The 14,188-nt window shown below is 40.5% G+C and overlaps 1 protein-coding gene across 2 annotated transcripts in view; it reads right to left on the bottom strand.

Moving 5' to 3' along the window:
* abhd6a (abhydrolase domain containing 6, acylglycerol lipase a) overlaps nucleotides 1-14,188 on the bottom strand; it is an 82,020-nt gene that overhangs the window by 4,224 nt on the left and 63,608 nt on the right. For both annotated transcript variants that reach the window (XM_072582397.1, XM_072582398.1), the window contains exons 7-8: nucleotides 12,222-12,276; nucleotides 6,329-6,429 (exon numbers count right to left, since the gene is read on the bottom strand). In XM_072582397.1, the coding sequence (XP_072438498.1) occupies nucleotides 6,329-6,429; nucleotides 12,222-12,276 (156 nt within the window). The remainder of the gene's footprint in view (nucleotides 1-6,328; nucleotides 6,430-12,221; nucleotides 12,277-14,188) is intronic.

Here is a 14,188-nt window from a genome sequence, read left to right as displayed (position 1 = left end):
GTCATGGTGAAGATGAGGCATTGGAGGGCGGGAAATCAAAAATCTTTGAGAAGGTGAAGGGCATGGGTGTTGCCACAACGTAGGTGTGGAGTTCCTGGACTAAGGGGGACAGGACGGTGTCGAGGTAGGAAGACATGGGTTCAGTGGGACATGCACAGGCTGAGACAATGGGTCGACCGGGGCAGTCAAGTTTGTGAATCTTAGGAAGGAGGTAAAATCGGCAGTGCGGGGTTCACAGAGCCTGTCGAGATCCCTAGAGGTAACGATGGTTTGGTGATGGGAGGTGAGGTCGTGACCAAGGGGCAGTCGGAGGGAGCTAGGCTGTCGCCTAGCTTCAGAGGGTAGAGGTCAGTGCGCCACACTACTACTGCACACACACACACACACACACCCGCCACCCCGCCACCCCCCCCCCCCCCCCCGCCTTTGCCTGTGGGTTTGATGGTGAGATTGGGATTGGAGCGGAGATCCGCGCGTTGTGAATGGAAGGTTGGAGTAGGTGAAGCAGTTGGACAGGTTGAGGCGGTCGATGTCACGGCGGCAGTTTGGAATGAAGAGGTCAAGGGTAGGTAACAGGCCAGCATGGAGTGCCCAGGTGGATGGGGTGTGTTGGAGGCAGACGAAGGGATCCTCGGTGGGAGGGTGGGTGTCTTGGTTGAAAAAGTGGCCACGAAGGCGGAGGTGGTGGAAGAAACATTCAAGGTTGCAGCGTGTGTTGAACTCATTAATCTAGGACCGTACAGAGTTAAAGGTGAGGCCTTCACTGAGGACTAAACATTTGTCCTCAGTGAGGGGAAGCTCTGGGGGATTGTGAAGACACAGCAGGGATGGGAGCTAGGACCTGGAGTGGGGCTGGGGCTCGAGGTGGGGGCACAGACAGTTAGTTGAGTGGGCGTGGTTATAGGATCAGTAGTGATGTCACCAACGGAGTGACGCTCACAAAGGGGCGGAAGTGATACTTATGGGGGTGGAAGTGGCATCATGGCGGCGGGGGCAACGTTTCTCTTAGGTACTTGGCTGATGACATCACTGGCAGTGGAAGTGATGTTGATGATAGAACCTTCCAGCGGGGAGGAAGTGGCTGCTGTGGCGGCAACTGTGGAGGCGGAAGTGACGTGCAAGGTAGGTATCGCGTCTGTGCTGGAGAATCCAGCGACGCCAGTGGATCCTGAGTAGAGACAGGAGTTGAACACATTGCTATAAGGATGGTGCAGGAGGGAGGGTTTTGGATTCCTGGATAATTGGGACCTCCACAAAAAAGGGTGGTCTTCACCTGAACCAGGGGGTACCAATATCCTGGGGAGAGGAAATTTGTTAATGCTCTTCGGGTGGGATTAATCTAATTCAACAGGAGATGGGAACCTAAATTGTAGTTCGAGTATAGAGTAGGTTGAGAGTAGGGAGGTCCGAAATAAGGTTTCAGGGTCGCAAGAAGGCACCGGCATGCAAAATTTTGGTTTAAAATGTGTCTATTTCAATGCCAGGAGCATCTGGAAAAAGATGGGTGAACTTGCAGCATTGGTCGGTACCTGGGATTTCGATGTTGTAGTCATTTCAGAGACTTGGGTAGAGCAGGGACAGGAATGGTTGTTGCAAGTTCGGGGATTTAGATGTTTCAGTAAGAACAGGGAAGATGGTTCCACATGGTAGGTTGTTGGAGAAAATGCAGAGGCATGGAATTGAGAATGATTTAGCAGTTTGGATTAGAAACTGCCTTTCTGAAAGAAGGCAGGAAGTGGTGGTTGATGGAAAATATTCAGCCTGAAGTTCAGTTACTAGTGGTGTGCCACAAGGATCTGTTTTGGGACCACTGCTGTTTGTTATTTTTATAAATGACTTAGACGCAGGCATATGTGGATGGATTAGTAAATTTGCAGACAATATTAAAGTCGTTGGGGTAGTGGACAGTGTGGAAGAATGTTACAGGTTGCAGGGGGACTTGGATAAACTGCAGAATTGGGTTGAGAGGTGGCAAATGGAGTTCAATGCAGCTAAATGTGTGGTGATGCACTTTGGGAAGAACAACAGGAAGGCAGAGTACTGGGTCAATGGAAAGATTGTTGATTGTGTGGATGTGTAGAGGGATCTTGGAGTCCATGTACATAGATCCCTGAAAGTTGCCACCCAGGTGGATAGTACTGCTAAGAAGGCATACGGTGTGTCAGGTTTCATTGGTAGAGGGATTGAGTTCCAGAGCTGCAACTATACAAAACTCTGGTGCAGCCACACTTAGAATATTGTGTACAGTTCTGGTCCCCATATTTCGGGAAGGATGTGGAAGCATTGGAAAAGGTGCAGTGGAGATATCCCAGGATGTTGCCTAGACTGGAGGAAAGGTCTTATGAGGAAAGGCTAAGAGACTTGTTCTCATTGGCAAGAAGGCGGCTAAGAGGAGATTTGATAGAGACATACAAGATGATCAGAGAATTAGATAGGGTAGACAGTGAAAGTCTTTTTCCTAGGATGATGACGTCAGCGTGTATGAGGGTCATAACTACAAATTGAGGGGTGATAGATTTAAGACAGATGTCAGAGGCAGGTTCTTTACGCAGAGAGTGGTAAGGGCGTGGAATGCATTACCTGCTAACATAGTCAACTCAGCCACGTTAGGGAGATTTAAACAATCCTTAGATAAGCACATGGGTGATTTTGGGATAGTGTAGGGAGACGAGCTGAGAATAGTTCACAGATTGGTGCAACATTGAGGGCCGAAGGGCCTGTTCTGCGCTGTATTGTTCGTTCTAAAAGCAGTGGGAGCGTAGCATTGTTAATCAAGGACAGTATTATGGCTGCAGAAAATACATTTGAGGACTTGTCAACTGAGGTAATATGGACTGATATTAGAAACAGGAAAGGAGAGGTCATGCTGTTGGGAGTTTTCTACAGGCCTCCAAATAGTTCCAGAGATTTAGAGGAAAGGATAGCAAAGATGATTCTTGAAAGGAGTGAGAATGGCAGGGTAGTTGTTATGGGGGACTTCAACTTCCCAAATATTGACTGGGAATACTACAGTTCAAGTACTTTAGATGAGTTTTTGTCCATTGTGTGCAGGAAGATTTTCTGACACAGTATGTAGACAGGCCAACAAGGGGCGAGGTCACATTAGATTTGGTACTGAGTAATGAACCCGGACAGGTGTTAGGTTTGGAGGTAGGTGAGCACTTTGGTGGTGGTGACCACAATTTGGTTATGTTTACTTTAGTAATGGAAAGGGATAGGTATACACCAAGGGCAAGAGCTGCTCCTGGAGGAAAGGAAATTACAATGCTATTAGACAAGATTTGGGATGCATAGGATAGGAAAGGAAACTGCAGGGGATGGGCACAATAGCTACTGTGTGTCCTTGCTAAGTATGTACTTGTCAGGTACATTGTCGAGCACAGGAGCTGTGGTTTACTAAAGAAGTTGAATCTCTTGTCAAAAGAAAGAAGGCTTATGTTAGGATGAGATGTGAGGGCTCAGTTCAGGCAATTGAGAGTTACAAGGTAGCCAGGAAAGACCTAAAGAGAGAGCTAAGACAAGTGAAGAGGAGACATGAGAAGTTGTTGGTGGATAGGATCAGGGAAAACTCTAAAGCGTTCTATAGTTAAACAAGGGATAAAAGAATGACTAGAGTAAGATTTAGGTCAATCAAGGACAGTAATGGGAAGTTGTGCTTGGAGTCAGAGGAGATAGGGGAAGCACTAAATGAACATTTTTCGTCAGTATTCACACTGGAAAAGGACAATGTTGTCGAAGAGAATATTGAGTAATAGGCTACTAGATGAGATGGAATTGATGTTCATGAGGAGGGAGTGTTAGCGATTCTGGGCAGTGTGAAAATAGATAAATCCCCTGGGTCAGATGGGATTTATCCTAGGAATCACTGGGAAGCCAGGGAGGAGACTGCCGTGCCTTTGGCTTTGATCTTTGTGTCATCACTGATTCCAGGATAGTACCAAAAGACTGGAGGACAGCGAATGTTGTTCCCTTGTTCAAGAAGGGGAGTAGCGGCAACCCTGGTAATTATAGACCAGTAACCCTTACTTCGGTTATGGGTGAAGTGTTGGAAAAGGTTATAAGAGATAGGATTTATAATCATCTCGATAGGAATAAGTTGATTAGGGATAGTCAACACGGTTTTGTGAAGGGTAGGTCGTGCCTCACAAACCTTATTGAGTTCTTTGAGAAGGTGACCAAAAAGGTGGATGAGGATAAAGCCATTGATGTGGTGTATATGGATTTCAGTAAGGCCTTTGATAAGGTTCCCCATGGTAGGCTATTGCACAAAATACGGAGGCATGGGATTAAGGGCGATTTAGTGGTTTGGATCAGAAATTGGCTAGATGAAAGAAGATTGAGGGTGATAGTTGATGGGAAATGTTCATCCTGGAGTTGTTACTAGTGGTGTATTGCAAGGATCTGTTTTGGGTCCACTGCTATCACTCATTTTTATAAATGACCTGGATGAGAGCGTAGAAGGATGGGTTAGTAAATTTGCGGACAACACTAAGGTCAGTACAATTTTGGACAGTGTAGAAGGATGTTGCAGGAGACAGAGGGACATGGATAAGCTGCATAGCTGGGCTGAGAGTTGGCAAATGGAGTTTAATGCAGAAAAGTGAGAGATGATTCACTTTGGAAGGAGTAACAGGAATGCAGAGTAATTGGGAAAATGATATTCTGGGTAATGTAGATAAGCAGAGAGATCTCAGCATCCAGGTACAAAGATCCTTGAAAGTTGTCACCTTGGTTGATAGGGCTGTTAAGAAGGCATACAGTATGTTAGCTTTTATTAGTAGAGAGATTGAGTTTCGGAACCACGAGCTCATGCTGTAGCTGTACAAAACTCTGGTGCAAACGCACTTGGAGTATTGTGTGCAGTTCTGGTCACCACATTATAGGAAGGATGTGGAAGCTTTGGAAAGGGTGCAGAGGAGAATTATTAGGATATTGCTAGGTATGGAGGGAAGGTCTTACGAGGAAGAGTTGAGGGATTTGAGGCCGTTTTCGTTCGAGAGAAGGTTGAAAGGTGACTTAATTGAGACATATAAGATAATCAGAGGGTTGGATAGGTTGGATGGTGGTCACATCCTTTTCCTAGGATAATGATGGCTAGCACAAGGAGTAATAGCTTCAAATTGAGGGTTGCCAACTTTACAGGCATTTAAATAGTCATTGGATAGGCATGTGGACGAGAATGGAATAGTGCGGGTTAGATGGCCTTCAGATTGGTTTCATAGGTCGACGCACAGAACAAGGGCTGAAGGGCCTGGAATGCGCTGTAATGTTCTATGTTCTATCTGCTTCCTTAACCTGCTAGTTTGTACTGCTTTCAGGTTAAATGTCACATGACCAGTATTTTTTATTATCCAAGAAAAATACAGTTGAGCCTTTTAAAACTAATTCAGTTCTTTGCAAACATTCTTCAGAAGGATACAGACTTTCAAACTAAATTACAATTTTTCCTTCCTGTACTGCTTTTTGGTCAAAAACTCACACTAAATTCCAATTTAGATTCATTTAATAATGAATTGCAACAGATCTGATTCTTAAACATTTACATAAAAATTGAAATCCTAAATATGTAACTGATTTTACTTTCAAACTAATGATGGACCAATGACTCTTAATTGATCCTGTCAGAGATGTGTCCTTCACCTACATTGTCTTGGATCATAATAATACTACGAGCACTCAGCTGCAAATCAGAGAAATGTTGCTATTTATAGAATTCCATCCTGCAGGAATCCTTTTATTCAGGAGAGCAGGAGAGAAAAATTGGAGGGAAGTAATAATTTATCTATTACTTATGTCATGGTTGAGTTCATAATTATGTTCATCATCATAATATTGTCTGAGGATGGTATTATGAAATGATGTCAGCTTTGGTTCCGTGGTAACAACGTCACCTCTAGAGTCATAAAGCTAATTTTAGCCCAATTACCAGACACAAGTATATAGTCTAAAATATTTAATTGCAGTACTGAACAAGTCTGCTGTTTAAGATGGATGTAAAAGTTGACTGGCATTATTTGAATAAAAGAAGAACCCTCCCACTATTCTGGCAAACATTTGTTTCCCAGTCAATTTTACTAAACAGGTTGACTGGTTTTCTATCTCATTGCAGTTCCTGAAACCTAGCCATGCACCAACTGGCAGCCATGCTTCACTTTCAAACATCCCATGGTTGTGAAAATGACTGTTCAAGTGATTTCCTTCTTTAAAAAAAAAGAGTGCCAATAACTTTTGCATTTAGATTAAAGTTATGAATACAAATATCTGAACATTGAGTTTCAGCCAGTAATATAACGCTGAAGTAATCTGAACATCATAATTATTTATTTACCTGGTCCTGCTTTCCCCAAATGACCTGGGTTGGAGCTCTGATGAATTTCATGTTTTCCTGCAAAGTGTGTCTTGAGTTTTCTCCAACTATTTCCAGAAACACTGTCAATTATCATAGGAGATAGAATTGAAAAATAAAACCCACAAAATTAAAGTCTTAACTATGATGAGATGTTTAAGCTTAGTATGACAAAGGGTTTTGACAAGAGTCAACTTTTAAAGTATATTTCACTTCTTTCGATGAGGAGGTCGGTTACAAATATAAATGATTGACACAAAAAACAGAAGTCCACAGTTTGACTGAATAGCAGTGAGATTAACAGGGCGCGGTTAGTTATGCAAATAATATAGCAACTTCAGGTGAGAGGCAGATCGATGGTTAAAAGAAGAAATACAAAGTTTGCTTTTTGAGATGCACTGATGTACTGTTAGTTTGCAAAAACACTATGTCACAGTCTGGCTTATTGAAATGCTTTCAATGGCATGAAATTGCTGTATTTGCATAACAGTTGCAAACTAAACTTGCCGCAGAAAGTTAGAATAGGCTGGTTTAATGTTATGTAAAGGAAACATTTTTACAGCCATATAATATGCTTCAATACCAGACTGATCCCTGGCATGGCAGGACTGACATATGAGCAGGGGTTGATTCAATTAGTATTATATTTGCTGGGGTTCAGAAGAATGAGGAAAGTTCTCAATGAAACCTTTATAATACGTATTCGATTAGACAGGGTAGATGCAAGAATGATGTTTCCAATGGTGGGAAAGTTCAGAACCAGGGATTTGAGTTTAAGAATGGAATATAATGTGGGACAATGCAGAAAAATGCTACACAGAAGAAATGGGGATCCTTGTCATGAATCACAAGAAGCTGGAATCCAGGTTCAGAAGGGAATAAAGAAGGCACATTGACTGTTGCCTTTTTTTCCCCAATGACACATGCTAAACTAACAGGCCTAAATGTAACTATTTTTTGTCTCCCTCTCTTTGAATAAAAGGTATTACATGGGCAGTTTTCAAATCCCCTTGGACTTTTCCAGAATCTAAAGATTCTTGAAAGATTACTACTGGTACATCCACTATGTTTGTTGCTACTTCCTTTAAAAGTCTGGCAGAGACTTGTTGGAATTTAGTCCCCTTAGTTTTCCTAGTAATTTTTTCCTCTACTGAATATTATTGTGCTTATTTCTGCACTGCCTCTAATCTTTAACTTCTTGAATATTTCACATTTGTGGAATGGTATTAGCATCCTCTGTCTTGAAGTATTCAATCAATTCCTCTGTCGTTTTCTGGTTTTTCATTGTTATTGCCTCAGCCTGTTTCTCTGGTGGCCTATGTTCACTTCGGTCTCTCTCTATCTTGTTATATATTTCAAAGAGGTTCTTCCTGTTCGTTTTGATATAACTTGCTAGTTTGCCCTTATAGTTTATCTTCTCCCTTCTTCTTAATAAGGTTTGTAAGGCAGTAATAATGAAAGAACAAGAAATATATGTCAAAATGAAGATGGTGTATGTTTGGAAACAGTACTTGAAAGTGATAATGTTCCTGTGCAACTGCTGTCCTTGTTTGGCAGTCATGGACTTGGGAGGTTAAGGATGTAGCCTTCAATGAAAAGTAGAACAAGCTGGGGTTTGTTCTGAGTGGCTGGACCAATATTGTTCATTTTTATGCTCCTGATAGTTGAAAGTTACATCTAACAAATAAGATATAAAAGATTGAATAAAGTAAGACCAAGGAATAGACTTGCAGCAAAAGAGTGAAAGAAACAAATACAGCACAGTAAAGACGGTTTATTTACCAGAAACTGTAGCTATTCGTGAATTTTTGTACTGGGATTTCCATGATATTTGACCTTTCTCCAATTACTAATTCAGCATTTTTCTAAACTTTTACCATGTCAAATCTACAGCCCTATTCATCACAAAAGGCATTCATGGGAGTATAAATTAAATGACACATCTTTAATCGAGCCTTGCTTTGAAAAAGTAAATACATACCTTCGTCAGCAACAAGGTGAGTGCGTTCTCCATACAATGACCACCAGATGGAGTAAGTGTATAAACTGCAAGGTGTTTGTTAAGTTTGACTCCCAGTGTTTGCTGTTCTAATAATCTTAGCTGGGATAGAATGTAGACACTACGGCTGGTTTTAATAAACCCAGGTTGGACAAGAGAAAAATAAGTCGCTGTTTTGCTTCCTCATGATTACTAACAAATAGCAAATGGAGGCAAGGACAGAATAAGTCTGTATTGTGCTATCCCATTTAGTTTAATTGCAGAACACAATAACACACATTGAGTGATGTACATTAATGTAACATGAAGTTTAACACAAAAATGTAAAAAATAGCACAGAAAATAATTGTGGCATTTTAGATTGAATCAAAAAAAACATTTCAACGTATCATTATTTTGTTTAAAGTGAGAAAAGTCAGCACTTAAAAGGTTAATTTGACATTTTCAGACTTAATTCCAATCAAAATCTTGCGCTAATTTTAGTGAGAGCTTACTATTTTTACTATTGAAACCAGATGTTGTTGGCTTTATGCCTTATCTTCACAATATAAGTTTGTGAAAACAAAATCCACCAACAACCTAAAGAGAATTATTTGAAAATCAGTAGGATGTTATAGTACCAGCACCAACGTCAAAATGACCCACTTTTTCTTGATACTGACCCATTTTCTTAACCTAGAAATCTTTTTGTGACAATTTTTACAAGCACTTCAGATCATTAAAAAGATGCACCAATGAAAAGAAAGGTTGGAATAACAGTCAATACAGTTGTGATGATTAGCACTTATAACCAGCAGACACTACCAATGTGCTCAGCAAACCATAGTGAACATGAACCACAGGCATGAATAGAAGGGACAAAAGGAAATATTGAAGGTCAAAAGAACTAAGCATCTTATCATCCATGAGTAATAATCTTGAGAGACAGGATTGTGAAAAAGTAGTACTCAAGGTAAAAATTCACCAAAGTTCATTTAAACAAGATTATAATTACTGGCACTAAGGGGTGATAAGGAGACCTTTAAAGGAAGTAAGTGAGAGCATTGCAGGTGACCTCACTATATTCTTCATTCAGAAGCCATTCCTACAGATTACCTAGAAATTATAGACCAATTAGTCTCCCATCCACTGTTGGGAAATTATTAGAAATTTTAGTTAAGTTTAGGGTGACTGAACACAACAAAATTTTGTTATCTGATCAGAGCAATTCTGTATGGATATTTCAAGGGAAGGTCATGTTTGACAAATATGGCAACAACATTTTTTGAAGCAGTGACCAAAATAATGGTCAGGAGACTATCTAAGGACATTAATCATATGAACCTCCAGAAGGCAGCTGGTAATGTCCCCCAAGAGATATGGTGAGCTGAAGTTGAAACTCATGGAATTGAAGGCAAATTATCGATCAGGTTCCAAAATCTGCTGACTGGAAAGAGATTAGAGTTGGACTTATAGACTAATATGCTAATTAACAGAATGTTGCCTGGATGGCTGTTTAGTGATGCCAAGGTATGGATGCAATTCCTGCACTGGCTGAAGTTACCATGAAGCACTCGCTTTCTCAACCTCTCCTCTCATTTGACGTGCACTGATCCTCCATTTAAACCAGTACCAGTTGTCTCTGATGGGACAGCACTCCTATGGTCTGGTAAGGCTATGATGACTTTACCTTTATTGGTGTCAAGGAAGAAATTAAGTGTGACCGCAACTAATACCTTATATAACATCTGACGTGGCAGGATAAAAACCCATATATCCAAACTGATGACAGAAAAATAGATGACATAAGCAGAATAGATGGAAGCATCACATTACAAAGAGAGATATTAGTAGATTTAGTGAAAGGGTAAAACTGTGACAAATGGATTTAAGTATATGCAAATATGAGGAAATCCATAGTGGAAGCACGAAATACCATGACAGTCTATGCACATAAATCATTAAAACATCATGAGCAGACACAGAAATAAATAAGAAGGTTCATGTAATGTTGGTTTCTACATCTAATAGATAGAAGTCATGCTTTGAATATCAAAACCCTTGTAAAGGCACACCTGGAGTACTGGGAGTTTTGAGCACGATATCTTATAATACCTTGCAGAGAGTGAATTTATCACCATGACAGCTGGACTCTCAGGATTAAATCACAAGGGGGAGATTACATAAAATAAGATTGCATTTCTTGGAATTTAAAAGGTTAGGGGTTGATTAGATCAAAGTTTTGAACACATTATGGGGAACAGATAGAAGAGAAAGACCTACTTCCAGTAATTGGGAGTGTAGGATCAAAGGGCCCGGTTAATAATTAGAGCTGGACTTTTGAGTGAGAAAATGGGAAATGTGCTGTGGGTAGACACACAACGCTAATTTCTTTGTGATGTTAATATATGGACATGAATCTTTGCAATGATATGAAGGAATATTTATAGGGTTGGCATCACCAAATTCTGTTTTCCAAGCATCACAAGATATCCAATGTGTAATGAATACCTACGTTTTTAAACTTAGAGGATGGTTTTCTCCACTGGAATTAATGGAACATTAGTATTTTTATGTTGTTTTTCAGCTTTTTCATATAAATAGTTTCACAGAAATTACTTCATAGAATGATTGTATGTTTAATGAAACCAGAAATTAGAACAGACACAAGATGCTACATGATGCTGTCAGATGTGATGAAGATAAAAATCACACAACACCAGGAGAGAGTTAGAGTGTGTGTGAGAGAGAGAGAGAGAGACATACACCTCCAACACTCACAACCACATGCACACACTCTCACAGGCTTATATTTTGTCACACTCACTCACTCTCCTTCAAATGCACACACACACACACGCACACACGTCTATGGGGTGAATTTGCATTTGCAAAATTGTATTTGCAGAAATATTCCATTTTTGTTCAAAAAGCACACAATCTGCAGGCAGTCAATTCATATAACATTTTATAAATTCCGATTTTGGAAATAGAACCAGTCAGACTCAAGATTGGGATACAGACAGACTCTAACCTCGTACCTTTAATACATTGTCTGAGCTGAGATGTCACTTTTTAAAAATAAAACCTTAAGTTATCTCAAGAATGTGACTTGAAAGAAGTTCTGGGATTTACATATTAATGAACCAAAACCTGCAACCCATTCTAAAAGATGAAAGACTTAACAGCAATCTAGGTTTGTTTAGTATATCATTTTAATTGCATGACACTGTGATCGTTTGCTATAAATTCTGTGTCTTATGATCCTGCCTCACTAGTTACCCGATGAAGGAGCAGCGCTCTGAACTAGTACTTCCAAATAAACCTGTTATGGTGTGGTTTTTAACTTTGTCTACCCCAGTCCAATACCAGCCCCCCCCACATCAGGTTTGATGAAGAATTGTGGGAGAAGTTTCACACAAAGCATTGACATTAGTATGAAGAGCTTGGGCCAAGAGAGTTTGTTTCTGTACTGTATATTCAATGTAGTTTTTTTGTAAAAACTGATTACACTTTTGGTTTACATATCGACATAAATCATTTTGAATGATATGGTAATTATTTTATTTACTTTATTGAACTGGGTAACTCTGGTATGTAACGGGATAGAATTTGAATCCTTTCTAATTAAATGTTGAAGTGCGGTGTTGCTAAGTGTGCTACCTGTTGCAAGTTATAATGAAGATGTGAATGCCTGTTCATATGGACAATGGTGCACTATGACTCCAATCAGGGTTGGGACCAGAGCCCTAGCTCATTCCTTATGATCTTATTATAATATCTCCTAAACAAAACTGTCCAGGATCCCATCTTCTACATTCATCTTTAACAATTGCAGATTAAAAAGGACTAATTTATGGTAAAGAGAGAAAAGTATATTAAATGAAATGGTCTTACATTCACGATAAAAGTCATTGTGAGGCAGTCGAACATCCACAAGGCCCTGAAGAATCTAAGAAAGTCAAAAGGTATAATCATATTTGATAGTATATACATTCCATAGTTACGTGTCATTCTAGTGAGGATTCAATTTATATACAATTTTACATTTACCTGTTATTAAATACATGTCCAAGACCTATCAAACCTGTTCCACCATTCGATACAATCAGTGTTTTAATGCCATTTTCCTGTCTGCTCTCCATAACACTGTTTCCACAAGACACAAAAACACCTGACTGTTACAAAATTAAATATCTTTAGAGATGGACCATCCACAATCCTCGAAGGGGAAAGAATTTCAATGATCTATTACCCTTTGAGGGAAGTAGCCTCTCATCTCCATCCTAAGTGCCTGATTTGTTATTCTGAAATTGTGTGCCTGCATCTTAGATTCTCCAGCCGCGGAAAATAACATTGCAATATGTATCCTGTCCAACCCCTTTATAATCTTGAATGTATCAGTGTAATCATGTCTCATTCTCCTCAACTTCAGGGAGTATAATGCACAACATTACAGTGTAGAGATTGCTTACATTGATCGTGTGACAGGAATGAATCCCCACCAATCACAGCCCTTTATGATTGGGCTCAGTTGGACACCTCAGGCAGTTGCCAGACAACCTGATTGGAAGGCAACATGTAAATTCCAGTCGTGGAGAGGTCTGGGATGTGAACAGTCTCCAGATTCCAAATCCTGGATCAGCTAAGTACAAGGGATCCCGTGATGGGACAGGGATATGTGAACTAATTTGGCAGGGACTTGGCTGGGAATGAGCCAGGATGGAGAGACCAGGATTGGTGCAGAGGCCAGGATGACAGGAAGCTTCCCAGGTGTATAGCTCTGAGATAAGGGAGCCCTTGAGGGAGACATTCCCTTATCAGCCCAAGGCCCAAGCATGATGATCTATTGGGCCTCCCCCCTGTCCTTGAACTCCTTCTGCAGCTTCAAAATTAAGGGAAGTGACCTCTAAATAAAGGGCCTCAATTCGGGGCAATCTGGTGGGGGTGATGGGGGGACGGCTGTGCCAGGCTTCACCTGTCCCACGTAAACATTATTGACAGGACATTGCAGATGGGGTAGGTGTGGGAAGAACATCAGAGAATATTACAGGACTCCTACCTCACAAACCTGCCAAGCAGGAGACGGGTTATACTCTGCCCTATATTCCTTTGAGTCTAGAAGAATATAAGATCTCAGTGAAACATTGAAGATTATAAAAGAGTTTGACAGAACACACACTTCTATGTTATTCTCCCTGGCTGGGGAATCAGACATAGTTTCAGAATAACAAGTCAATCATTTAGGATGGAGGAGATAAGAAAATACTTCACTTAAAGGGTTATGATCAATGAAATTCTCTCCCCTCCCCTCACCACCAAGGACTGTGGTTGCTTCATCACTGAAGATATTTAATTTTGAGATAGGAGGGTTTTACGTGTCTTGGGGAAGAAGTGTTATTGAGAACAGATAAAAAAAAATGGTGTTGAAACCATTATCGTATTGAATAGCGAACAGGTTTGATGGCCTGTTTAGTCTGCTCCTATTTCTGGTGCAGTTACTCCATTTTGTTACATAGAAAAAAACAAATATAAAATCCTTTAAAACCATCAATGAGCTAAATGATCAATTGCCTGATTTTCATTTGATTCTATCCTTTCTTCCAGCCTTAGTACCTGTGATGCATTCACAATCTCTCTGATCTTGTCTTCTCTGGTCCTGAAAGATCTGTCCTTCGTCAAAGCCACAACCTCGCTTCCTTCTGCTTCCACTTTAATAAATTCTGTGCATTTGGAGCCTTGAGCCTGCTCTGCCATTCAATAAGACCAAGGCTGATCTGAAGGCTCTCGTTTAATTTTCTACTTAGGCAGTTCACAGCCTTCAGGACTCAACATCTGCAAGCTCTTGTTAAGCTGGAAGGTTT

Source organism: Chiloscyllium punctatum, chromosome 12 (genome assembly GCF_047496795.1).
Source record: "Chiloscyllium punctatum isolate Juve2018m chromosome 12, sChiPun1.3, whole genome shotgun sequence".
NCBI lineage: Eukaryota > Metazoa > Chordata > Chondrichthyes > Orectolobiformes > Hemiscylliidae > Chiloscyllium > Chiloscyllium punctatum.
This window is presented reverse-complemented; position numbering and strand designations above follow the sequence as displayed.